We start from the raw sequence: 26,792 nt of genomic DNA, 5'->3' as shown, positions 1-26,792 counted from the left end.
GGTATGTCCTCTAGGGATACAAATCAGCATTCTTTGGAGGTATTTCTTCCAGAGTGAAGGATGCTGGCTATTTGCACCTATGCGTTATCATGGCTCTGGGTTGATCCCAGCAATGGAAGCATTAACCTACTGGTCCCGCACCTGCTGCCTGACTTGATGTGGGCAGGATCACAAACCTGACTTATGTTGGCGGGCAGCTCGGGCTGCCCTGTGAGTTTGGCGATGCTAAGCCCGCAGTTGCTGGAGTTGATGTCTAAACTTAACATATGAAAAAGAGCAGGGTAATAAAGTCAGCAGGCACCCTGCGATCAAGTAATCCATATTTTACAAAGCTCCAGGTGATATAATTTGAGAACTTAGAACATGACAAAAGGATTTAGTTGCTATCGTTCGAAGAACAAGCATATTTGCTAGGATGCTTACTTTGCTCAGCCAATAAAGAAGACTCAACAAATGGGAAAATAATTACATTTGCCTATGATAACACCTTTTGTGCCTGCCAGGGAGCTGACGTGTGTTTCAATTACTCGCCAAGGGAGGATGAATGAATAAACTACACACTCCCATTAGGAGGGGGCAGCCGGAGATGCACCTCTCTAGATTGATCAGGTGCCTGGTGGGGTCCGCTCAAATGGATCTGAAGAGCTTGCCTCAATTCTGGCTTCCTCTGGAATGACTCTTGGATCTATTCAAAGCAAAGGCCTCCTTCTCTCGTCAAGAAGCCAAGAAGCAGTACTCTTACAAACGGTCCCTCCAGTGGGGCAGGCTAACCACAATTATAACAACCACACTGAGCCAAACTGAGGCAACTCTCCCAGGGAGTGTCCAGCTCTGCCCATATCCGCTCCCCCTTTATGCTCTGAGGACTATGACAAGTCACCATCCTTCTCTGATCTGTTTTCATGATACATGGAACGTGGTAGGGGTGGTTTCTGAGCTCCACCTTCACTCTAGCAACAGTAGCAGAAACCCCACTAAATGTACTAGTTCCTACAGAACAGTATGTGTTTAGGGTGTGTGTGTGTGTGTGTTTGTGTAGTGAGTAGGGTGGGGAGGCTGTGGAGGTTGTACTAAGGCGACACACCAGACCGATATGATGGTAGGGCTTTGTAAGGGTCCTCCTCCATCAAACTGTTAGCTTTGAAATGGTGAGGGTACTGATGAAAGAGAGTGGAAAGACACTGAGAACTGTGAAATGTTCTTGTAGGTGCAGTGGCTATGTCTGGAAGAGTCTTCCAGAAGAGATGCACACTGAAGTATTTATATACGGAAATGAGCTAATGCCTCAGATGGTTTTACAATAGCTACCAAAAAGTGGGTTGGATAGGGGTTTGTGGGGGTGAGCCAAGATAACGTAAGACTGACAAAATGCAGGCGATGGCTTACACTGGGCGATGGAGAGAGAGGTAGGGGTCATTACGTTGGTCTGTGGTCAAATCCCGGAATGATGCAAGCGTCTCGGCATAGTGCTATTGACTTACCCACATTTCCTTTCTTACAAATCTAGGAGTCACATGGGGGTCAGGTAGGCTTGGGGAGCTGGGCATTTGAGAAACAATTTTCCACACAGCTGTAACCCGTGTTCTCATGGGGAAGTGGTTCCTATCGACTCTTGTTTTATCTGGAATCTCATATCAGATTTCCATCTCTTCTGATGCCTTTTATTGCAGAAACACAACATCCCTGAATATAAATGCCGTCAGCTGGAAAGAATAAGCGTCCAGAAGCCTACCTTGAAATTGAGTAAATTTAATGGTTCCCATTCTCTCCCCGTTCCGGAACACAACTTGACCCTAAAAACAAAACAACACAAACGAGAACAAAAGAGAGATGTTACATTAGCCCAGTGAAATCGGAAACAGCACGGTGTGCTTATTAATATTGGAGAAAAATTGGCTTCCTTAAAGGCAGACACCAAAGTCAAACTCATTACTTACACATTAGTTGTGACTTTATCTGCTTAATATTCAAGAGGCACAAAATCAATAATGAAGCTATCACATGTGTATTAAAGCCGAGATAGCATTGTCATTAGCACAGTGATTATGAAATGCCCATGTGGCTTATGTTATCAAGGGATGGAGACAGAGGTGAGGCTTTTAATTGTTGGTCCTGTGCCCACTATAGGGTTTCCCTGAGGCTATCTGGCTGGAGAACCATCAGGGTGTTGGGAAGCAGGGCTTCCTCCCTCCCTCCCTCCCTCCCTCCCTCCCTCCCTTCCTCTTCCTTCTTTCCTTCTTTCCTTCTTTCCTTCTTTCCTTCTTTCCTTCTTTCCTTCTTTCCTTCTTTCCTTCTTTCCTTCTTTCCTTCTTTCCTTCTTTCCTTCTTTCCTTCTTTCCTTCTTTCCTTCCTTCCTTCCTTCCTTCCTTCCTTCCTTTTCTTTTTTTATTACATCTATCTATCTATCTATCTATCTATCTATCTATCTATCTATCTATCTATCTATCTATGTGTGGTTTATTATTAAGGATGGACTTGGCTGAGCATGGTGGTATACACATTTAATCCCAGCAATCAGAAGGCAGAGGCAGAGGCAGAGGCAGAGGCAGAGGCAGAGGCAGAGGCAGAGGCAGAGGCAGAGGCAGAGGCAGAGGCAGAGGCAGAGGCAGAGGCAGAGGCAGAGGCAGAGGCAGAGGCAGAGGCAGAGGCAGAGGCAGAGGCAGAGGCAGAGGCAGAGGCAGAGGCAGAGGCAGAGGCAGAGGCAGAGGCAGAGGCAGAGGCAGAGGCAGAGGCAGAGGCAGAGGCAGAGAGATCTCTGTGAGTTTGAGAGCAGCCTGGTCTACAAAGCAAGTTCTAGGACAGCCAGGGCTACACAGATAAACCCTGTCTCAGGAATAAAACAGATGAAGAATGTTTTGGGACAATCGTCCTGAGCTGACGTCAGCCCCAATTATAACTGGGCTATGATGCAGTTCAAAATTAAGCATTTCCAGCCAGCAAGACCTGACAACTGTCACAGACAGATGAGCACCTCTCATTAGGGACTTTGGGGGCTAAAGATTGCTGTCATCTCTAGCATCTGCCTTGATGGTTCTCATATGCTTGGTTGAGTACACTAGGGATTTAAAGAAGGCACATTAGTTCCTTTTTCCCACCGTGGTCCCTGCTAAAATTCTGCAATTATTCAAGGAAACTGACGAGAAGAAATTGGCATGCAATCTGTCACTGCATCTTAACAACTTGCTTAGGTGGCATGGGGGTGATGCCCACTTTACAGATCAAGAAACTGAGGCTGGGCTGGGGAGATGGCTCAGTAGGTAAGGTACTTGTCCTGTGAGGATATGAGTTTGATTCCTCAGCATCTCTGTAAAAGGCTGGGAGTGGCAGGAACACTTGCATTCCCAGTGCTGTTTATGTTGAAACGAGAAGTGGAATTGTAAAATTCCTGGGCAAAACCCTGGGCATATGGCCTGGTGTAGGAAGCCTTGAATATAAAGAGATCCTGTCTCAAACTTGGTGAAAGGTGAGGCAATACCCGAGATTGTCCCCAGCTTCCACATGCACACAGATATGAACGCACGCATGCGCGCACACACCCACATACACCCACTAGAGTGCGATCACAGTTTCATTTTGTTTAGTAGTGCCAGGGATCAAACACAGGACCCTGTGCACATGAGCTGAGTGCTCTACCATTGAGCCACATCCCTAATTGCTTTATTTAAGACATAGGCTCTCTCACTGGAGTTGGTGAAAACTCAGGAAAGAAGTTGTTTCCATGGAATCCTGCTTTCCTCTCACTGTGTGCGGAGCATTTGCAGCCAGGGCAATGGTGGTCCACACCCACTGCATTGTCAGGAGAGCGCCTGGGGGAGGGGGTAGGGCGTGGGGTGGGGGCAGTCCCTAAGGTGAGGCAGGCCCGTGTCTTTAAGAGCTAAGAGGATCCCGCACCTCATCTTCAGAAACACCTTCCAAAGCCACGTTGACACCTTGAGAAGCCCTGTAGACAGCTGTGAGTAGTATCAGTTTGAAACTGAACACCCACCCAATTCTACATTCAGGTGACAGTAAGCAATTCCCTAAAGTGTGAAAACACTTCAAGGGAAGGTGAGACAGGAGCTGTGATTTTATTTCTAGGGATGATTGGAAATCACAGAACACCTTCCAAAAAGATCATGTTTATGCAAATGGACCACTTTACCTGGGTGGGAAAGATGCAATCCACTCTCCACAAGGAGAAAATGGAAAGAAATTCCCCCAAGGGCAGAGTCCTAAACTCCTTACTGATCTCTTGCCAGCATCTGAAGAATCCCAAAGGCAACTAGGAGTAGAGTGTGGTCTGTCCGGTGGCGGATTCTTCGCTGGTTACATTAAAAAGCGTGTGGGAGCGTGTGCTTGGCCAGATGGAATGGGTGGGAGAGAAAACACTCTCCTGCTTTTTAAAAATTTATTGTTACTTTAAAAATTGTGTGTGTGTGTGTGTGTGTGTGTGTGTTCATGTGAGCGTGTGCAACACATTATTAGTTCAGGTGCTCACAGGTGTCATGTGACTCAGTTTACTGAGCGACCTGCCACTCAGTTCCCTTCATCATTGTCAACTACTCAGAGGGCCGTTGGCCTGGATGAAGAAGGCCTCTTGCTCCTGAGTAATGAAGGAAGCCTCTTTAGAAGCTAACCTCCGGGTTACAAGGTGACCAACTCACAACACGACATTTGACCTACCCCGTGCCAAGTATTCTTTGTTTTAAATGTGGGTCTCACTATGATGCCCAGGGAGCCTCTTCCTCAGACACCTGAATGGCCAGCTAAGTCTACAGGGCTGCTACACTATGCTCTGCCCAAGTACCCCACTGGGCACTGAGTCTCACTCTAGGGCACTGTTGTATCAATCAATGAATAAGAAATGTCAGTCAGTGATGGGCTGTGATGGTGAAGAAGGAAGAGAGGCTGATCTAGCTGTGGACTCGGTCTTGCTTCTCTGAGTTCTTTCTGCAGTCCTTGTTCCTGGGTCTCATTCCCACCTCCCTTCCTGTAGGCAACACTTGCTTCCGGCAACCTAACCCAAGACTTCCTGTTGGGGAGGGGCTGTGGGCAGGAAGAGGAGGAGGCAAGGGCTTCTGAGAGAAGTCCTGGGGTTCACCAGCCTTCTCTGGCTTTTTGTGGTAGATCACTGCAGTCAAACAGTGTGAGAGGCAGGTAGGAAGACAGGGATAACTGGAGACATGAGAAGAGAGGAGGCTTCGTCCTGGAACACAGCAGACCTTTCTCTCCAGCGGGGATGCAAGAGTTCCGGTGGGGTTAGTCCCTGCTTAAGGCCTTTGCCCTGTCACAGGTGCAAACATGTGCTTTCCTAGGATTCTCACTAGACGCCGCCCTGTTTACAGGGACAGGCAAGTTCTAACCCTCTTGTGTAGCCCTGTCAGGTTACAATTCCATCTCTGCCGGCTCAGACCCACCTCACTTATCAAAAGATAGAGAGAAGGAAATATATGTTTCTTAGCAACCCTTTGAGATATAACTCAAGAGTCTCCAAAATAGCCTATAGAATTACTAATAAGACAAGGACTTTTGTCCTTTGAGGAGCCTGTTGCCCACACGTGGGTGTGTGTATTACTCTCTGCAATTCTCACTTGGGGAGCCCAAGTCCGTGCCCTCAGGCAGGCCTTGTGTTTCCTTCTGAATTCTCTTTCTTCTACCTCTCATATTTAACTCTATGTTTAAAGTGATTCAACCTAAAATTCTTTTCTGCTCCGAAGCCACCAATCTCAGTTTGACCCACACTAAGGTTCCTAGAAGATGAGGGGACTCCTCAGGCTGCCGAGAGAGGCAGCATGGAGCTGTGTCTTGGTCTCCTTCCTATTTTCTAAAACCCCAGAATTGTGCTTCCCTTTCAGAAAGCCTTTACGTATATAAATGTCACGGCTCTCCTTGAGCAGAGCCAATCCAGGGCTGCCGCCTCACTGGGGACCAATCCATGTGAGAAATTAGATCCCAAGGCAACAGGGTTTGGTAGCTGCGACCCAGGCAATACTCATAGTTCACTCTCATCCATATATTCTTCTCTGTGTTGCAGGGGCGTTCAGGTCTCCCAGTCACATTTCCCATAATCCCCTGCTAACCAGTTCCATTTGCGTCTGGCTAATGGGAAGCATTCACAGGGAAAAGTTCATATCAGGGTTTTTTTTTTTTTTTTTTTTTTTTTTTTTTTTTTTTTTTTTTTTACCCAATCCCCATCCTGGTTTTGGGCACAGTAGTAAAAGCTACAGGTGATCAAAGATGGAGTGGGGCCAACTGGTACCCAGCTACCTGCTGAGTGCTTAGAGAGATACAGTCTCCAGTGTGGCAGATCTGGCAGGGCTAGGGGCAGCATCCACAGGGTCCAGTGTGCTTGGACGTCACCTCTTTATTTGATTTGTATTCTACATCTGCTCCTTGATCACTTTGAGAAACCCTTTGGAAGTTAAATAGCATTTCGATCAGCACCCTATGAAAATGCTAGAACCCTCTGGCCTTGCAGAGGCAATGACAGCCCCACCTTCCTTCCTATCCCTCCACCTCCAGGGACCTGGGAACGCTTGCGATGTGTCACGTCAGGGACCACCCTGCTTGTTCCAGCCCTCCCAAGGAAGTCCTGGACTGACACGGGGGCCTAACTTGTTTTGATAAGAACCTCTGTGGAGCAGATGAGGAAATAAAATCATGGAGGGAAGTCCCAACGTGGAGATGAGTTAAGGGTTTGCTTTCCCCTGAAAGAGATGTTGTGTAAGAAAGAGTGGAAGGCCATGAGCCCCTGGAGAGGAGGACGGTAAGGAAGACAGCCCATGAGGACACAGTGTAATGACACCCACACATGAAGATGCCACAGTGAAATCCATTACTTTGTATGCTAACCTCGAAAATTAATTTAAAGACGCTATGGCTAAAAGGAGAATTTTAAAAAGCAGCCTGCTTCATGACGATCAATCTCAGCTGACAGGGCAGCGTGTGAGCTACACGTGTGGGGGTGGGGGATACAGGAGGGGGGGATGTGGGGAACTCAGCTTCAGGACTGGCCAGAGAGTGGGGACTGTCACGCTGTCTCTGAGCCTCGGGCCTTCTATCTGAAAGAACAATTCCTACCTCTCAGGACAGCGTGGGGGGATTAAAGAAGAGACTTAGAAAGGAGACTGGCCCTGCATTGGGCCCAGAAGGACATTTAATAAGTAATCTATTTTATCTAAGTCACTTTAGTGCCAGGTCTAATCCTTAGGGTGGGGTCGGGTGGGGTGGGGGTGGGGTGGGATGTGGGGGTGGAGATGGGGATGGGGATGGGGAGAGGAACAGGGATGGGGGTGGAGATGGGGATAGGGATAGGGGTGGGGAGGGGACATGGGTCAAGCCCTAGACTGGGGCCTCTTCTTTCCTTCCTTTCTTTTGTGGTCTCAGCTTCAGCTTCTCGAAGCGGATGGGCTGGCTGGCCTGCCCGGGACTGGCATCAGGTTTGAGAGGCCAGAAGTGAACGGCTTCGGTGAGGTTGACAGGCAGCCCTTGGCTGAAGCTGGTAACGAATCAAAGGGGAGATCCCCGAGCACAGCCTGAGGGCCTGGCCCCTGGGTACTGGACAGAGCCGTGGTCTGTGCTTCCCAGAGCATGCTGGGAAATGTTTCTTCCTGAGCATGGCTTTGGAGTGCATATTTGCCTTTGGGCAGTCACGCTTGCTGTGGGAGAGGGGGCACACTAGTATCTGAGTGTGTGTGTGTGTGTGTGATCATGCACACTCCACTGTATATATGCTTTAGTGCATGTGTCTGTGCATGTGTTCATGTGCATGTATGTATATGTGTGCATGCGTTTTTATGTCAATGTGCATATCTCTGTACATATGCATACGTGTAAAATCTGCACAGAGGTGGAAAGTTCCTTTTTTAAATTTAGTTTTAAAAACATTTTAATGTGTGTGCTGCATGTGCCTGCTTGTCTGTATGTACCCCACGTGTGTGCAGGTGCCAGTGGAGGCCAGAAGAGGGTATTGGATTCCCCGGAACTGAAGTTACAGGTGGTTGTGAGCTACCTAATGTCAGTGCTGGTGTTGGTAATCAAACCCAGGTCCTCTGCTAGAGCAGCAATTGCTCTTCACTGCTTAGCCATGTCTCCAGCTCCCACCCCCAGGTGAGTGGATGTCGAAAAAGCTGAAGGTTGAGGAGCCAGGAGCCCTGCCCAGTTTGCTGGAGGAGTGGGCAGCCATCGCAGACTGAGTGGACAGTCCCGTACACATTGACTGGTTCTTCACCTGGGTCTGCAACAGTCTCCAAGGAACAACACAGTATTGTTATTGGAGCTACAAGACTGCAGAGTGGGTCCCCATTCATGGAGGGTGGAGCTTGATACCATGCAGGCATGGAGGAGAAGGTATCCTCTGTCCCTACAGGGACAACAGAACTTAAAAGGGAGGGAAAGATCAAATAATTAGATCTGTCTATCCTGTGTTCTGTAAAGGCAGAAAAAGGTCTTTTTTCCCTGCGTGTCTCCTTGGACTATAGGAGAGGCCATATTTTGCCTTCTATTTAAGATGTTTTTCTTACACTGCAGACTCTTTGGAGAGGTCTGAGCCTTCAGATGTGTGGTGTGAGAGGCAGGGAGGCTCAGAGAAGGGGTGGGGCGCGAGGCGTGGCCTGCCCATTGCCACTCTCTGAGGTTGGTAAGATGGAGTAAAAGCCCAAGTAGCAACTTTCCACAAAGCACTTGGTAGCCTAAGGCGGAGCTGGGCTCAGCAGAAGGAAGTGGAGACTCGAGAAGGCTGGTGGATGGTCCACAAGAGAAGATCTGCTCCTTCTCTTTGGTTAGTGTGAAAGCAGAGGTGGGTTTTTGGGAACAGCAAATATCAGAAATGCACGAAATGTGCACAGAATAAAGGAATAGTGTACGTGAACTCTGATACAGGAGCACAAAATACCCCAAAACATGTCAGCCAACAAGCTGTGCTGGGTGGCGTTGGTGAGTCTGGCAAGTATCAGCATCAAAAAGAGAGCAAAATCCAGGCCTAGATTGCACGGAGCTTGCTGTCTGCTGGGAGAGATAAATACTAATAATAGGCACACGGGGACGTATAGAATTACTAATAAATAACATGAAGAAAAAGAACAGATTGCCGTGAAAGAAGACAAGACCCTAATTTAGACTAGGGGGGGGGGGATCCGGGAAGGTCTTTTAGAGGGAGGTGGGTTTTGGGCTGAGAAATGAAGCGATTATAGGTGAGCTTAAAGCAACAGGCAGGGGAGTATCTTGGGAAGAAGGAAGCACAAGAGTGTTCAAAGGCCCTGGGGCAGGAAAACAGCTGAGAAGTCAAAGCATGAAACATTGACTGTGAAGCTGAAGAGGGTGACCGAGGAGAAGATGGACAAAGAACATGACAGGTGACACAGGTAAAGTGAGTGGGAGAGGTGAGGTGTGTGGGGACAGGAGAGGTGATCAGGACAGGTGAGGTGTGTGGGGACAGGTGAGTGGGGACAGGTGAGTGGGGACAGGTGAGTGGGGACAGGTGAGTGGGGACAGGTGAGTGGGGACAGGTGAGTGGGGACAGGTGTGTGGGGACAGGTGAGTGGGGACAGGTGAGTGGGGACAGGTGAGTGGGGACAGGTGAGTGGAAACTACTTCAAGAGGAAGGGCTTATTTAGGCTCACTTTTATTTTCCTGTTCTTTCTTCTTTCACTTTTCATTACTCCCTCCAGCCTCCATTTCTTCCTTTTTGTTTGTGTGTTTGAGACAGGGTCTCAATGTGTTGCCCTGGGTCAACTGGAACTCACTATATAGAGCATGATGACCTTGACTCACAGAGATCTGCCCAAGTCTGCCTCCTGAGTGCTGGGATTAAAGTACGTGCCACGATTTCTGGTCTCACAAGTCTCTGTTCCTCTGTCCTCAGGTTGCCTTCTACAGCCTGCGTAGCAGAACCACTGCCTGGACTACCACCTCGCAGAGAAACCGTTTTTGTGCTATTTTGAACTCTGCTGAGGCAGCAGCCGTTTAAGACACCTGAGTTCTCTTGGATTCCTCAGTCGCCTCAGTGGGATGGAGTGTGTGCCATCTTCCCACTTTCCAGATGAGGAGACAGAGGGACTGAGAGGACCAGGAGCTGTCTCAGGTCACATGACCAGCCAGGAGGGGAAAGAGCCTTTGCCTAGATATCAATCAGCCCCCACCCCCACCCCCATGCAGGACCCAGATGCTGATCTGAAACTGAGCCGTTTCCTATCCAGACTGTAGAGTGATTGCTTTCCAGCTTGGGAAGGTGGAGAGATGATGTCACCACGCTTTGGTAGCATAGTTGGCATGGAGAACCTGGTTGGAGTAGTGGGTAGCACCACTTACTGCCTGCTCGGATCCAAGTGTGCAGGATACAAAACCCTGCGGCTGGAAGCCTCCTCCAAGGTGCCCAGTCTGCCTTCCTGGTTATCTGCAGCTGTAAGCAGCTCTGAGACGAGCAGCATTTAATTTTTTGCATTACCGTAGCTTCTATTTTTGTTAAATAGATCAGACTCTCCACCAGGAAAACCGAATTGCTGACCAGTCGACCCCAAAGTCCAAGATATGCAATTTGCAATCTGTTTGCATATTTGTCCACCAGGGTGGGTCACAGACTGTCCTCGTCTGGGGGCAGGCAGTACCCCAAGCGGGCCTCTGGTACATATAGCAGCCATGGCGAGGGTAAGGAGAGGCTCAGATGCTGGAAGATCCTGGCAAGGGTTGGGGTGCACAGACTGAAGGGGGGATGTGCAGGAAGTGGTAACTAGTGAGGAAGGTGACCCAGAAACGGGTCAACTCAGCCCTCGGTGACTTCAGTTGCTGTGTCCCCAGAGTATAAGGAAATGGTTTACGTGTTCTGAAAGGCAGGTCCCAGGTTCCTCATAATAAGTCAAGAAGCAGAGTGGGGAAGAAACCTTCTTTGTTTTCCTGGGGGTGGGTAGCACCTCAGCAGGTCCCTGGCAGGCAGAAGCCAAGGCAGGGGTAGGAGGTGGTCACTGTGGGGGACAACAGGTGAGGAGCCAGGGGACCAAGGACATGCAAGGGTAGAGAGAGAGTGGGAGCTTTGAAGTGGCTGAGGAGCTCAGCCAAGTGACCCAGGTTCATCTTGTTTCACAGAGACACCTCCCTGCCCCAAGCCCTTGCAAGAGAAGCCAACCTAGATCTGAAAATGGTTGGTGCATATGAAGCCATGTGGGGCATGCACCCAATCTGATGTTAGTTGTGGGTACCTCCAAAGTGAGGGGTTGAGTTTCCTAACAGTGATTCTGTGGTCCTAATGGTGACCTCATATACAAATGATGCAGAGGGGACAGAGATTTGGCAGGCCCAGTGGCTTGGGGGGTAGGGTGAAGGAAACGTAGACAAGGAGGGTTCTCAGGCTTTTGACCCCAGAGGAAGGGCCAGGCAGATCCACAACAGGGTCTTAGCCTAACACACCAGTTTCCTCACTTTGGACATGGGATGCCTTGGTGGGTTCCGAGGCATGGCTGCCCTTCTATTCTCTCATCCTTGTGATCCTAAGCCTGTTGGAGCCTTGTCTCACTAGAATGCAGCCCTGTGGTCCAGCCTGATGCAGTTGTGCTGGGATGGCCCTGCTGACCTTCTTTACAGATAGGAAGAGGAAAGACTTACATAGGCTTTAGAAGAGGACTGGTAGGATTCCAAAGTGAACCTGCAACACTCTGCATTTAGTGCAGACCTATTGATTCAGACCTAGCCCAGGATGAGCAACACTCCCAGGTAAGCTCTGCCATTAGGAAGCTCACAGCTGGGGTGTGGAGGAAGGCTCACAGTCCACTAACCACAGCGTGCACACTGGCATGATGCCTTGGCTGGCAGCAGAGAACCTGGATGTCAGCATCTATCCTAGACCAGGTCAGAGAAAGCTTCAGAAGAGAGGGAGAGAGAGAGAGAGAGAGAGAGAGAGAGAGAGAGAGAGAGAGAGAGAGAGAGAAGAGGAAGAGGAAGAGGAAGAGGAAGAAGAAGAAGAAGAAGAAGAAGAAGAAGAAGAAGAAGAAGAAGAAGAAGAAGAAGAAGAAGAAGAAGAAGAAGAAGAAGAAGAAGAAAAAGATAAAAGATGACGGGGAGGGGAGGGAAGGGGAAGGGGAAGGGAGGGGAGGAGAAGGGAAGGGAAGGGAGGAAGAGGAGAGAGAGAGAGAGAGAGAGAGAGAGAGAGAGAGAGAGAGAGAGAGAGAGAGAGAGAGAGAGAGAGAGAGCCTGCAAAGGCTAGGAACAGCTAGCTGACTAAGGGGAGGCTGAGGGTGGCAGGAACAGCATATGTGAAGGCCCTGGGGCGAGAAAGCAGGGCATTCTGTAAGCAGTAGAAATAGTTCTTAGGTAGGGAACTTGCAGGAGAACGGAAGTGAGATTTTCCTTTCCAAAGCAGAAATCATGAGACAAAAGATTAATCAAACTGGGACAGGCAGCAGAATGGAATTTAATTCTGTGAGGTTCTGAAATCCACATGGTGTTAATATCCAGGTTATCTGTGGGATTCCTGAAACAACCATCCAAAGGCTACCACCCCAGCAGAGAGACAGAGAAGGCTGAGAACAGGTGAAGACAACAGAGGAGGTCAGGAGAGACGGAGAGGAGGCCATGGCGTTAGACATGTGTAAGTGATGACTCTATGTAGCTAGCAAGTGCAGCCATTAAGAACAGACAGACAGTCAAGTCCAGGTGCTGGTGGGGACATAATGGCTTGGGACCTCTTCATTTCTGGTTCGATGTCCTAGGAGCAGTCATCCTGGATAGTATACCACTCACCCAGAATGCACTTCTGTATACATTCCTAAGAGATTCTCATAAGGGGACATTTGAAAAACTGCCACTGTGGTATCTCTCCCCACCCATCTCTCTGTATTTCTCCTTCCCTCTCTAACTTCCTCTCTCCCTCCCTCCCTCCATCACTCTTTTTCTCCTTCCCTCCCCCTCTCCCTTAGAGATCTGATCTCACAAATATACTACTTCATTGCTAGAAATAACATCGGATGATTCACATTTTCAGATGTGCCTGGTACCAGCTTAGGTCCAGCTACAAATGAACAGAAAACATTAGACCCCTGCTGATGCCCGAGAGTCTAGCTGTGTTCCCACCATGTTCTGCTAAGCTCCCAGATGCCCAAACCAGAAGTTTAAAGTAGAAAACGACTAATATGCAAGCTTGCCTGTAAACTTATGTGTGATAAGCTTTAAAATAAACAGAATGTAAAATGTAGAGGTGAACCCACATAGCTTTTGTTTAGACAAAAAAAAAAAAAAGGCAAACTTAGGTAACAGAGGGAAAGGAAAGACCTATACAATGAATAAGAGTGCAGTCTTTTGGGGCTGGAGAGATGGCTCAATGGTTAGGATCACTTCTTGTTCTTGCGTGGGACCTAGGTTCAGTTTCCAGCACCACATGACGCCTTGCAACTATGGCTAACTCTAGTCCCAGGGTCTCTGACACTCTGCTGACCTCAGTGGGCATCACACACACACATGCTATGCAAATGTACATGCAGGAGAAATACTCTCACACACAAACAATACAATAAATAAATCTTTAAAAAGGAAGACTGTAGTTCTTAATGGGGGGAAGGGTGAAACACTTGGTTCAGAAACTGTTTCATGCATTCAGTGTGCTTACAATTCTAGACTGACACCCAACTTTGCAAAATTAAAAAACGAACTGCTTCCTTTTAGTACTCTGGGTATCTGGTACTCTTATTATGAAGTGAAGACCATTGTTTTCATTTATAAGAGAGGGAGGAGAGAGAGAGGGAGAGAGAGGGAGAGAGAGAGAGCCATTGTTTTCATTTATGAGAGGGAGGAGAGAGAGAGGAACAGAGAGAGAGAGGAACAGAGAGAGAGAGAGAGAGAGAGAGAGAGAGAGAGAGAGAGAGAGAGAGAGAGAGAGAGAGAGAGAGAGAGAGAGAGATTATATCTTTGAGTTACTAACACGTTTGCATGAAGTAAAAACACAAGTGAAAGATTAGGTGTCTTCCAAGTGCCGGCTGTGGGGAGGGGGTTGGGAGCGGGACTTACAGGGCAGGAAGGGACAGGTGAATGATGCCTGAGCTGGTGGTGTTCACTGGCATGAATGGATGGTGAAGACCAGATAGCTCTGCTCTCCACACCTAGAGAAGGTGAGACAGCCGAAAGAGAACCCCGAGGCTTCAGTGAGGGCAGAAAAGCGTTGGTGAGAGGCTCAGGGGTCTGCACTGCATTTCCCTGTTTCTGTGCCCCTCTGGCAGTCGTTTGTGCACACACTAATGCCTCACACTGGGCCAGTCGGGCCAGTCTCTGCAGCGGTCACTGTATGGGCTCCAGGGTTCACGGTCGTCTATAGTGGTGGGCCTCTCTTGCTCTGGTCCTACTGCAAGGCCAAGAATCTGATGGGCCTGCTCTGGTGTTTGCCCAGTGGCTCTGAGTAGGGGAAAACCAGGTGGTCCCCAGGTCCTGACAGCATCACCACCTTCTTGTATCTGAGCTAAGGAAATGAGATGTAGATAGACAAGTCCTGGGCCCCAGCTCCTCTGCCAAGAAAATGGTTTGTATGAGTTTGTAGCAGGCAGTGTCTGCTTTATCACAGGATGGAGGAAAATAAGCAGGGAACATCTCAGGAGACAGTGTTCCAGGCTTCTTCCAGTGCCATCTGGTGACTCTATACTCACATCTCTGGCCACCAGGCCACACTAGCAGGCTAGTGTGTCACCTAACTGAGAAATCATTATTTTCCTAGGCTCCCTGCCTGACTAGCAGAGGTTAATCCTAAAAACTTGGATTAAGTGACAGATGCAGGCAGAAGAAAGGAAGGCAGGGATGCTGGGTTGTTGCTCGATAGAAGGACTTCCTAAGGATGGCTAGAAACTAGAATGTAGGACTCGGGAGGCAGGGATGGACCACACTGCATGCACAGTCAGATGTCTTGGGTGTGGCTTGCAGGGCTGGCATAGGGCTAGAGCTAGAAAAAAGATGAAGTGGGACTCCTCTCTTTCTTACTCTTGCTGGAGAGTCCCTGCTACTGCCTCCTATTGAATCATATTCTTAAAGCTAGCTACCAAGGTCTATTCCCTTATTTGGCCATTTCCTCTTCCTATAGATGACTACCAAGGTCTAGCTATCAAAGTATTAAGTCCAACAGTCAAAAGCCCCCTTTGGCTCACCTAATTAACATGCATCCTAACACACGGGTTCTCCTTTTACCTTTATAAACTGCCATTTGCCTATGGGCCACACATATCTGTCCCCTCCATCCACCCCTCCCCCCACTTCCCTTTCCCCCTTTCCCTCATTTTTAATCTCCTGTATTTGTCTCTTATTGCCTGCTCTTTGTCCCTCTCAGGCAAATCAATCTCCTTTGTGCTGAGAATCTGGTCCCAGTGTGTCTGATGCCCATACTGATCCTTTTAGCAAGACTTGCTGGTCATTCCAGAGTCTTGGTGCTCACACTGATAGAATCTGTACCTATTGTAATAGACATTAATTTTTGTTGCTTGGCAACCCTTTGGGTGCTAAGAGCACCTGGTGTTGAGTGAGATTGTGCCAGCTAAGATCTGTGATGGCCTTTGTAATGCATGATGGCCCTTAATGTGTACCTGGGGACAAACCCTGAATAATCCCCTCCTGAGTGAATGGGGCCAGACTACATGAACAGTAGGGTACTGAAAACATGGGCAGGTACCCAGACACAGTTGGTGAAGAGACTCTTCAGTCTGGCTCACTCATAGAAGCAGAAACAACCATTGTACCATGAGGACACCCAAGTAGCCTAAGGAACCAAGTCCTTCTGCAAAGAACCAGAACCAGCTTGCCAGTCATGAGAGAAGCCATCTTGGAAGTCTATCTAAAGTTTTCCCAGGTCTTAGGAGGCTCACTGTCCCAGATGATGTCTCATCTGCCTTGTAGAAGAGACCTCATTCCAGAACTTTCCGGCTGAGTCACTTCCAAATCCCAGACTGTGAGTACAAAAACAGGTTTTGTAGCTTTAAGCTACGGCAGGAAATGGGATTCACCCTGATGGCTCAAAGGAAGAGATTAATAAGGCTCTTGAGGGGTGGGGAGCTGAATCACAGGGCACAGGGGAAGGTGAGGTGCCAGCCACAGATTGGCGTTAGTTGGAGATGTTTCTGTACTTTGGAGTCCAAGGGGAAAAGAGATAGCGTCACCAGGTCCTTCTATATGTGGGGGATACAGAGAACCCACAGCCACGGTGACAAGACGTAGCCACAGGGACAGAGCTATTACAGAAGACTCAGAATAGGGAGAGAGGCTGAGCTATATCCCAGGTGGTCTCTCTTTAGCTGACTGTTTCCTGCCTGTCTCTCCACTAGTAAACCCAACGTGAAGCTAGAAGACAATGGTTCTGGATGATAATATCCACTGCGTGCACATGGACTGAGAGGTAAAAAGTCAACGGTAATATATGAAGCTGGCTCCATGTAGAGATGGGTCCAGTGACTTAGCAGATCCGTATAACCGCTCTTGATTAGCTAAGGAACAAGCACGTGACCCAAGCCAGCCAATTTAAGCTAAGGAGGCTTGCAAGTGGACACGTTGTGAGTGCTACTGGCTTTGGCTGGATGAGATGCCTGAACAATGGTTTGGAGGCTGAGAAGGAAGCTGGCCCAGGAAAACACAGACGTAAAGATGGAGGGATGGACAGGCCTCATCTTGCACCAGAGGAGTTGAGTGGCCATTTCCTGAGCTGCACTGATCGGGACCATTAATTCCATGCCAAGGAGGAAGAAAAGGAGCTTCAGGTCTTGGTCATCAGGCAACCAGTTCATTTGAGTTCCTAGCTAACGGATGTACCTAGGTCTCCTGGCATCTTTATTGTTCACACTGTATGATGTTAGAGTTCTCTCACAGGGGCCCTGTGCATCCATGCTTTTCCTTGGGAGCTGCCTCTAGCCCTCTTTAGAACACATGGCACTCAGTTATCTGGGCTGGATGCACAAGCAAGACCTGGTACTGAGAAAGAGTTTCCAGGTCACACCTCTTACAGATGGTGGTCCTGAGACTGCAGGGGTCCTAGTCCCTTTCTTACTCCAGACAGCCAAGACCACATTTTTACTAGTTAGCCCTGCCTCCTGCTTGATCTCTTCGTTGAGAGTCGGGTGAGAGTTGTGGGTGGGCAGGGATGCCCAAGAGCTGACCTGCCAAGGACTGTCCACTCACTGCCTTGGTGACTTCCCAAGGACATGAGGAGAAAGCAGGGAGCTTTTCAGTGTGGTGGGAAGATGCCCTCTCCTGTGATGGTGGAGTCCTTTTATGTGGTTCACCGGGTTGGATGCTGTCTAGACTTCCATGATGTGGTCCCGATTTCTCTCCTCTTGGCTAATATGTTTCAGTCACAGTGACCCCCTTAGGGTTCTCAGACACCTCGGAGACTTTATCTATTTGCTCATTTTTTATTGGATATCAGACACTCAAAGAATGATAAATAAAATAATAGAATAAAATAAATGCTTGCCAAGCTTGAGAACATGAATCCAGGGATCCCAGCACCACTTAAAAAGCTGGGCGTGGTCACAGAGGCATGCTACTCCAGTGCTGAGGGGCGGAGACAGGAGGATTTCTGGGGTTTGCAGGCTGACAGCCTAGCTCCTGGTTCATTGAGAGATTCTGTCTCATGGGAATAAAGTGGAGAGTGACACAGCAGGACACCTGACTTCCTCTTCTGATCTCAGTCTATATCACACATACACAGAGACACATGCACACATACAGATACATTTTTTAAAAATCTAAAAGACCCCTTTAGGCACTCACACATACAAACACATGCACACACATACTCACACACATATACACTGAAAAAACCGCTAAAAACATTCCTTTTTATCCCCCCCTCACGCAAAAACAAAATACAACAACATAACAACAACAAAACAAGTAAAAAAGAGTCCCTTTACATATTCTTAAGCTTCTGGACACAGTTATTTGAAAGTCTGCCCTTTGAGTCCAGCCCTTAAGCTTTGTCGTTAGGTAGGGCCTGGGCCATTCTCAGTCTGGGTAATTGCTCCACTGTGGAGACCAGCCCCTCTGGGCATTCTTCTCATGGATTGTGATGTGTTTCTCATCCTGTTTGGTCCTGCCTGAGCCCTAGGAGGATCCTTCTCCTGTTTCTTTGCCTGGATTCAGGCAGCATCTTTATGACACTGTGTGCTGGCAAAGACTGAGCTGAAGGCGAAGGTGACGCTGAGAACGCACATGACCCTGGGGAAATCTCCATGCAATTCTCTCTTCTCCTATACTTTGCCTACAAACTCTGGGATTCTCATCTCTGTCTCTTCTATTCCACTGCACTGTCATCTGGTTCCCCATTTCAGTGTTTTGGTCTTGAAAGCCTCTGGACTGTTATCTGGGCAGATCTGAGTCACCCTAGTGTGGCCAGTCTGGAGTCTGTAGTGCAGTGGGTAGAGACCCTCTCCTCCTTTGTTCTTCTTCAGTTCTTTCAGAGAGAGCTTTTCTGGTCCCATCACTCCAGCACCGTGACTGGAAGTAGAACTGACTCTTGTTGTCTTCAGAACATGCGGTAGAAAGATGGTGCATACGAAGGGGCATGAATAGCCTCCCCAGCATTTTACAGAGGCCTGGGAGAGACTGAAGGTACCAGAGGATCCAGAAAAAAAACTGGAACCCTTCATTTCCTACCTGTGTGGATTGGGCAAGTTACAAGATCTTCCGGAGCTCCAACTCCTGCCTCTATGAGATGGTACCCATTGTGTCTCCCCTGCTGGAGACTCAGATATTTGGGGGCTTAGTGCTGATTCCTGCCTAGAGACCATTCTCATTTTCATTCCTCCAGAGTTACATCGGGTTGAGAGGTCAGAGAGCCCCCTCTAACCACGTGGCAGGCACATGCCTTTCTCTTCCCCATGACGGACTCACTGAAGTTCACTGAGTGTCCAACAGAGGTGATCCCCGACACCTAGAGCATACACTACCTCCATCACGGTTGCCACTGAGTGGCAGGAAGCCCTAAGAGAGAACTTCAGCCAGATGGCTGCCCCAAATCGCATCACTGGGATGGGGAGGGCTCAGGCTGTGCTGTGCCAGAGACTTAATTCTCCGGACATCTGCCCAGCAGTTAAGGTCGTTAACCATGGGTTACTGAAGCATTGCGTCCTAATCTAGTTGATGGCATTGCTAGATTTGAGGTCAAACAGGAATGTTTTTGTACACTGGAAAACATTGCAGTCTCCTTGCAGGGGCTCTGCCAGATTACTGAAGACAGTGGATTAGCCTGTCACTACATATGGCTGACTAATACCCATGGGGAGGCGGGGGTACCGTGCTATCTCAGTGTTTCCCATTCGTTGTTCCACACATGTACGTGAATGTGTGCACACATTCATGCCTGTGTAAGCACATACAAAATCCCTACATGTGCTGTATGCTCAGACTCAGTGTGTGGATGTCTCCATCTACAGCACTTTCTCTGTACATACTTGATTTTGAATATGAAAGGCTTTTCATGCTGGCCTCTACCCCGTGTTAGGCAGCCTCCCACACATCCAGGACAAAGTTACATAATATCTTCAACTGGACTGTGACCAGCAGGGGTCCAAGGTAGATCTGAGGCCTCCAGGAGAGAACTGGAGGAGCGAGTCTTCCTGGCACAGGAACTGAGGCCTCTCTCAAGGCAGGGCACACTCAGGCCTCTCTGATTCCACTTCAAACTTTGCCCCCTTTCCTGCCCGAGTCATCTGTAAATGAGAATTAGATCTATCAAAACAGACTGAGAAGCCAGGAAAGGTTGCGCAGGTCAATAATGCCAGTTATTTGTGAGGATGAGCCAAGAAGACCTAAATTCAAGGCCAACGTAGTTTCTTCAGTGAGTTCAAGGCCAGTCCAGGCCTTATAAGACCTTGTCTTGAAGTGAAAACTAAGAAAAGGTCGGAGATGCAGCTAAGTGGGACACATTATGTCCAGCATGCTTGGCTGTCTAAGTAGAATCCTCAGGACCACAAAGAAGATAAAAGAGAGAGCCTGCCCCAGCCGGGGCAGTCTGGTTAGCTTCTTGTCCACTTGATATAAGGTAGAGTTATCTATGAAGAGGAACTTCAATTGAGGAAATGCTTCTATAAGTTTGGTCTGTAGACTGTTTTCTTACTTAATGACTGATGAGGGTGGTGCCCCACCTGGGAAGGTAGTCATGCATTATATAAGAAAGCAGGCTGGCAAGCTATGGGGAGCAAGCTAGTAAGCAGCATTCATCCATGGCTTCTGCATCAGCTCCGTCTCCAAGTTCCTTCCTGCCTTGAGTTCCTGCCCTGACTTCCCTTCACAGCCATAAGCTGTAAGCTGAAATAAACCCTCTCCTCCCCACATTGCTTTCTGTCATGGTGTTTTATCATAGTAATCGAAAGCAAGCTAAGACAGGGGAAGATCGTTCATGCTGGCTGAGGGCCTGGTGGTGCCAGGAACCATATCAGACAGGGATGGTCACCATTGATGGTCATGGTCCCTAATGAAGCAAGCAATGCTATACCCATTGTACAAGTGAAAAGAGGAAGCAGAAGGCAGACAGAGAGTCCCCTGACTAGAAATAGCCTAGTTGGGAAACATCCAAGTCTTTGGCAATTAGTGTTTAATTCTTGGTTCTCTGTCTTTCCCCCTGTCCATTTCCTGAAGCTGAGACCTAAGGTAACTATGTTCACTATAGGATATATGGAAATAGATAGGGAAAGTGAAAAAGAAAGAAAGAGAGAAAAGAGAGAAAGAAATCCACCCAGAGGAAACACTGTTAATGTTTAAGAATGCGTTCTTCTAGTTGTTATGTATTTAAATCTCTTCTCAGAGCTGGTGGTGAGTCAGTTGATTGGATGGAACACTGGCTGCCAGGCCTGAGGATCTGAGTCCAATCCCTGGAGCCTACAGTGTACAGGGGAGGACTGACTTCCATAGGTTGTCCTCTGAGCCCCCACATACTTGTACTATGGTGTGTGCAACACCTCCCTCCTTCACAACACAAAATAAAGTCGCTTTTAAAGTCGAACGTGAGGACTTGTCATGCAACCCTCTTTGTAACGTGACTACACTGATTTTTCTTTCTTTCTTTTTTTTTTTTTTGCAAACCTATGCATTATTAATCTTCTTATGCTGTTGAATATCTTTCCAGAACAATTGGTTTTAATGGCTGCCAATAATTCCACCGTCTGGGCATATCAAAATCTACCTAACCCAATGCCCTCCACTGGGCATCCAGGTTGTGTCCAGTTTTCCCTCTCCTTCTTCTGAGAAGCCAGGTTGTCACAAATGTTCCCTGCCTGTCCCGTCTCACAGCGGCTTCCAAAGGCCAGCTGCCCATCTCCTCCTGGGTTCCAGGTCATAGAAGATGCAAAAACACCCAGAGAGTCCTCATCCGAATTTGGGAGAAGTGCCTTGCCCACCTGCTCCAGCATGTCTGCCTTTCCAAACACTGCCTGGCCCCAAGGTCTAGCCCACTGCCTGACTGTGTGGCCAGTGCTGGAGTCTGGGAGCACCTTTAAAGTTTAAGCACGGTGGCAGAGAGGTGAGGTTAGCCATAAAGACACACACTCAGAACGCCGGTACTCCGGTGGCCAAAGCAGAATTTCCCTGAGTTCAAGGCCACCCTAGGCTATATAGCCAGAGTCTTGTTGCCAGAGGACCAGAAGGAGCATGTCGTGGCAAGGAGGGAGGGGGAGAGAGATTGCAAATATGCTACTTGACCAACAGCCACATTTGAAAGGTGATCAAAGGGAAGATGTGGCCCCGAGACAATGCTTGCCTGATATGCATGGGGCCTTCATCACCAGCACTGTACTGTCTTCTCCACAGAAAGATGAAAAGAAAAAATTGGTATTGATAGTATATCCAAAGAATCTGTTTATATGTGTGTGCATGTGAACTACATGTATGAAGGTGTCTGTGGAGGCTGGAAGAAGGCTTTAGATCCTTCGGAGTTGGAGTCATAAGCACCTGTGGGTCAGTTGATGGCAGGGGTGGGGTAGGGTGGGAACTAAACCTGGGTCTTCCGAAAAAGCAACCAGTGTTCTTAGCGGGTGACCCATTTCTCAGGCCTATGTCGTTAGCACACTTTCTCAAACTCGGTACATCTAAAAATGATGGCATTTCGATGGCAACCATATAAAATATGATGTTGTACACTTTTATGTAAAATTTTACAGTTATTTATTTCGTTTCTGTGTGTGACATACATGTGCCACAGTACATGTGTGTGGGTCAGTAGACAACCCGTGGGAGTTGGTTCTCTCCCTCTGCCATGTGGATTGCAGAGAGTAAACTCAAGCTATCGGACTTGGCAGCAAACCCCTCTACTTGCTGAGCTGTATCACCCGTCCCACTTTTACCTTGTGTGGTGATACAATGTCGTTTGGGCTCAAACTCATGATTTTTCTTGCCTTGGCTTCTTGAGTAGTGGGGATTACAGGCGCACACACCGGCTTAGACATTTTCATATGTGTGTACTGAGTCTATTCCAGCGCACAGTGTATACTTTGGGCTGTGCTATATGTCAGTGCTTCTGAATAGAGCCTGGGCTTGACCAAGCAGCGACATGCCTGTGAGAGTGTCTGTTCCCTTTGGAACCCTTGGTGAATGCAGACCTGGAGTGTGGAGGCCCTCACTGGAAGGCATTTTTACTGTGAAGTTCTGATTCCTCCTGTTGGGTAATCCTAAATCAACCAATCAGTCAACCAACCATCCTCACCACCACCACCATTGTCATCATCACATCATCACCACCACCACCACCACCACCACCATCAATCAGTCAATAATAAAGTGGTATCCTCACAGTTTGCTATGTGCCTTTCTCAGCTTGTCTTCTGAGGGTCCCACACCAGGGTGCTTGGTCACTGGTCTCACTTTGCAGAAGAGAATATAAATACTGGACTTTAGCCACCCAAGAGTAGTCATTTTTTCCCCCCTAGCAAGCTGCCTCTCCTGGTAAGCTAATGGAGCCACCCAAACGAAATAATGTCACTTCAGTTTTGCTCAGTACTCTTCTGAAACGCTTTCAGGATCATTTTTGCAACTAGAACATCTCTCAGAGGAAGAAAACTAGTTCATCACCGTAATCAAGTCTGTCACACAGGATGCGTGATGATGTTTGAAAATATAATCCTGTGAGCATCAGAACCGACAACTCTGAAACATCTCGAGGCTACATCTGCTAATAACGGTCTTTAGCATTCAGGCTGGGCACCCACGTGGGCTGGTGTGATCCATTTCACAGCAGAAATGCCCTAACAAGGCACTTCCTCAAAGAGGAACTGGGCAGAGGAGGGATTTTAATGAGGCCCAATCCCTGCCAGGGTGAAGTGCCGGTGAGGAACAAAGGCCCAAGATGAAACGTGTCTTTTGGAGTCAGATGAGAAGATGGCCCTCCCATCAGGAGAGGCAGTGAAAACTGTCAAGGGGTCAGGACTTGTACAGAAAAGGCGCCAACACATTGGGGCCAATCACTTCTGAGATTAAAATGAAGCAGACACCCGAGGTGACCTCTGTGGTCGCTGTTCACGACATCACATTTCCTGCCACCCATTTACCCACCCGCCAAATCACCCACCCGTTCATCCTCTCTCTATCCACTCATCTACTTATTGATCTCCATCCACCCACCAATCTGTCATCTACTCACCTACACATGTGTCTGTCTATCCACACACACACACTCACCTATCTATCCATCCAACCACCCATCTACCCACAGATTCATATATCCTTCCATCTGTCCATCCATTCATCCCTCGATGTATCCATCTGGCCACATACTCACCCACCCACCCACTGTCCATTTTCCCCATATGTCTCCTCCATGGGGAGGAGATACCGAGAGACAGGCAGGGATGGTGACTGGCTGCCTTTGATGCTCTTGTTCCTTTCTGATCAGCGGAGATGCAGGTGTAAGCCAGACCCTCAAAAAGGCCCTCCCTGGAGGGGTCAGCAGTAGAGGTTTCTACTGTAAAAGCCCAATGGCATGATGTCAACATGATTGCAAAAGAGAGATGAATCGAAGGACCCCTGCCTTCTGATCTCAGCACCAGGTTTTAGTAACTGGAAACAGGAGGATAAGGAGAAAGGGCATTAAACAAAAAGACCATTAACAGCCCCACGAGAACGATGCAGGCGAAAGCCTCCTATAGCTGCAAGCTGGTCCAGCATCGCTGCTCTGCTGCTGACAGATTTCGCTCACCCCTTTCTCACTCGACTCTGATTCATGTCTTAACCTTTTATGGGATGACCATGGTGGCTCTCAGGATGAAGCAAAGAGAAAGCTCGAAAGAGGTCACGGTTTCCCACTCCTCCACCACACACGAGCTCCTCCGTGATTTCACACATCCACGTACCATCTGTGCCTGGCTTCCCCAAGTGCCTCTAAGAACGTGGAAAAAGAGACCTTGTCTTGCTGCCTTACAGGCAGGCTCTGATTTTATTTCACACATTAAAATAAACACACGATCATTACAATACTGAGTGTGGTCTGGATCCCAGTTAAATGGTCCTATCTTCTACATCTAGGACAGAGGCAGGGAATGTGGCACAGCTAATGGCCTCTTGGGGTTTCAGTTGCTAAGCTGACCAAGGGCTCTGGCCCTTCATTAAGCCATGGCTTCTCCTTTGGTGCCGAACACATGTGCGTGCTAATTTTTAAATCTAAAGGAATGATTAAAAGAGTACTCCAAGGAGCAAATTTGAGGATGCAAAAAGCAGTGTTAATTTAAATGTTAAATGGACCAGTGACTTTAGGCTTCTGTGGAAATCCCCTTTGAAAGATATTTTGAAGTCACTAGAATACAGTGCTAAGTCCCTTCATTTACGACTATAGATATAGTCATAGGTGTGTGAGTGTTTGTGTGCAACCAAATGTAAGGATGTGAATTATTACGGATGGCAAGGGTACAGAGACTACAACTGAACCTGAGTGTGACCGTGCATCCCTGCCCTTGTGGTGGGGAGGCAGTGTAACAATTATTCTGAGGCCAGCCTGGGTCACAAAACAAACCCCTGTCTTAAAGCAAACAGCCTTTAAGCGAGGGCATGTGGTCATCTATAGGAGTTCTGGGCTATGTCCAGCCAAGCGGCCATCCCTGGCTCTTGGTGTTAAGTACAGGAGACTGAGAATCTCAGCTAAGACCCTTGCTGGGAGTTACCTTCTACTCTGAGGAATGGCCTTGCCCAAGGATACCATCCCCAGGGCTGACAGACTAACGGCAAGCTTAGAGGCCCCGGCTTTCCCCAGTCCAGCTCCAGGGCTCCCTTCAGATACTGCAGGCTTAGTAGCAGTGGCTCTGTGGTCCCCACACTCACTTCCTTACAGGCATATGTCTGGAATTCAGTCTTACAGACCTGTACACGGTGAGTGCTCTCTCTCAGAGAGAGCACTATATGCCAGGGGGCCCAACCTTAAGTGTGAACCCATTACAGATTAGGAAACTTGAGTTCTTGCCAGGTTTATTCAATTCAGCTATCAGGTGACAACATGTCTTTGGAGTGCATGCTTTAATAACTACATCTCTTAGGGAGACATCCCTCTGCCCCCTCACTGTGGACCCTCTTGCCCTGCCACAGTGTTTTATGCCCCCCACCAGATTTTAGGTCTTGACAGGCTGAAGCAAGGACCTGTGGGAGGCTTGAATTCTGTTGAGAAAGAAGAGGGAGGTGGGTGTTAGGGAGGGATAATGAGATTCACAATCTCATGAGCAAATGGGTCTTCGGAGCCTTTCTCACTACTCCCACAGGGGCTGGCAGGAGCCAGGCTTGGAGTGTCACATGGAGAGTGTGCAAGTCACCTCTGCATGAGCACATACAGGCCAGCGACACACATCAGGCCTCAAAGCCTTTCATCATGTCATCTGCAATTTATGTCAGCTGTTCTCCTCAGAGCCTAGGAGACCTCTCTCCTGCTCAGCCTCCTGGGCTAATATACCTTGACATGTGCACCAAGGGGTTGTCCTAGCCTCAATTAAGGGACTGTGGGGAGAGAGTGTGGAGTTTCTCTGAGAGACTTTCGCCCAGGTGCTTTCCTGAGTTTTCCACAGCAGTGGGTTATCAATGACACTTCAGTATTTGCTTAAAAATTTGGTCAAGGTTGATATCTTCACATGTGTGTGTGTGTCACACACACACACACACACACACACACACAGAGAGAGAGAGAGAGAGAGAGAGAGAGAGAGAGAGAGAGAGAGAGAGAGAGATCTTATTCTATAGGCACAGCTGGCCAGAACCATGCTATGTAGACCAGGCTGCCTCAGGCTCACAGAGATCTACCTGTTTCTACCTCCTAAGTGCTTGCATTAAAAGCATTCACCACCCCATCAGGCTTCACTCCATTAAAAAAACAATCTCATTTTTGTTTATGTGTGTGTGTGTGTGAGTTATGAGCTGCATGTGTGTGGATACTCATGGTGGCCAGCAGAGGGCATCAGGTCCTTAGGAGCTGGAGTGACAGGCAGTTGTGATCCACCCAACATGGTTGCTAGGAACCAAACTCAGATTCTCTGGGAAAGCATTAGCTGCTCTCGGCTGCTGAGCTGTTGCTCTGGCCTCATGTTTTCACTCTTTTAAAACATACGTTCCAGAGGCTGGGGATATAGCTCCATTAGTAGCGTGCTTCACAGGCATAAAATCCTGGATTTGTTTCCTTGCACCCCATAAATTGGACAAAATTTCTCTCTAAAATTAGTTAGCAAGGCACTTATGGGAGCAAGATACTGTTAAAAGAAAACGCAGCTAAGTACAGTCAGCTTGCCTAGAAAATCAAACAAAATCCCCTAAACACCTGAAAAACTGCAAAATGGTCTCCAGTAAGGGCTGGTATACAGCTTAGTTGGAGAACTCGTGACTAGCATGTGAGGCTTGGTCCCCAGTGT

At 48.2% G+C, this 26,792-nt stretch overlaps 1 protein-coding gene across 1 annotated transcript in view; it reads right to left on the bottom strand.

Moving 5' to 3' along the window:
• The window catches only part of Gabbr2 (gamma-aminobutyric acid type B receptor subunit 2), a 329,174-nt gene that overhangs the window by 83,819 nt on the left and 218,563 nt on the right, over positions 1-26,792 (bottom strand). The window contains exon 8 of the mRNA XM_021159700.3: positions 1,733-1,793. Within this exon, the coding sequence (XP_021015359.1) occupies positions 1,733-1,793 (61 nt within the window). The remainder of the gene's footprint in view (positions 1-1,732; positions 1,794-26,792) is intronic.

Source organism: Mus caroli, unplaced genomic scaffold (assembly GCF_978045245.1).
Source record: "Mus caroli unplaced genomic scaffold, Mus_caroli_1 scaffold_6, whole genome shotgun sequence".
Lineage (NCBI taxonomy): Eukaryota > Metazoa > Chordata > Mammalia > Rodentia > Muridae > Mus > Mus caroli.
The sequence above is the reverse complement of the archived record's forward strand: the minus strand, read 5'-3'. Positions and strand labels throughout refer to the sequence as shown.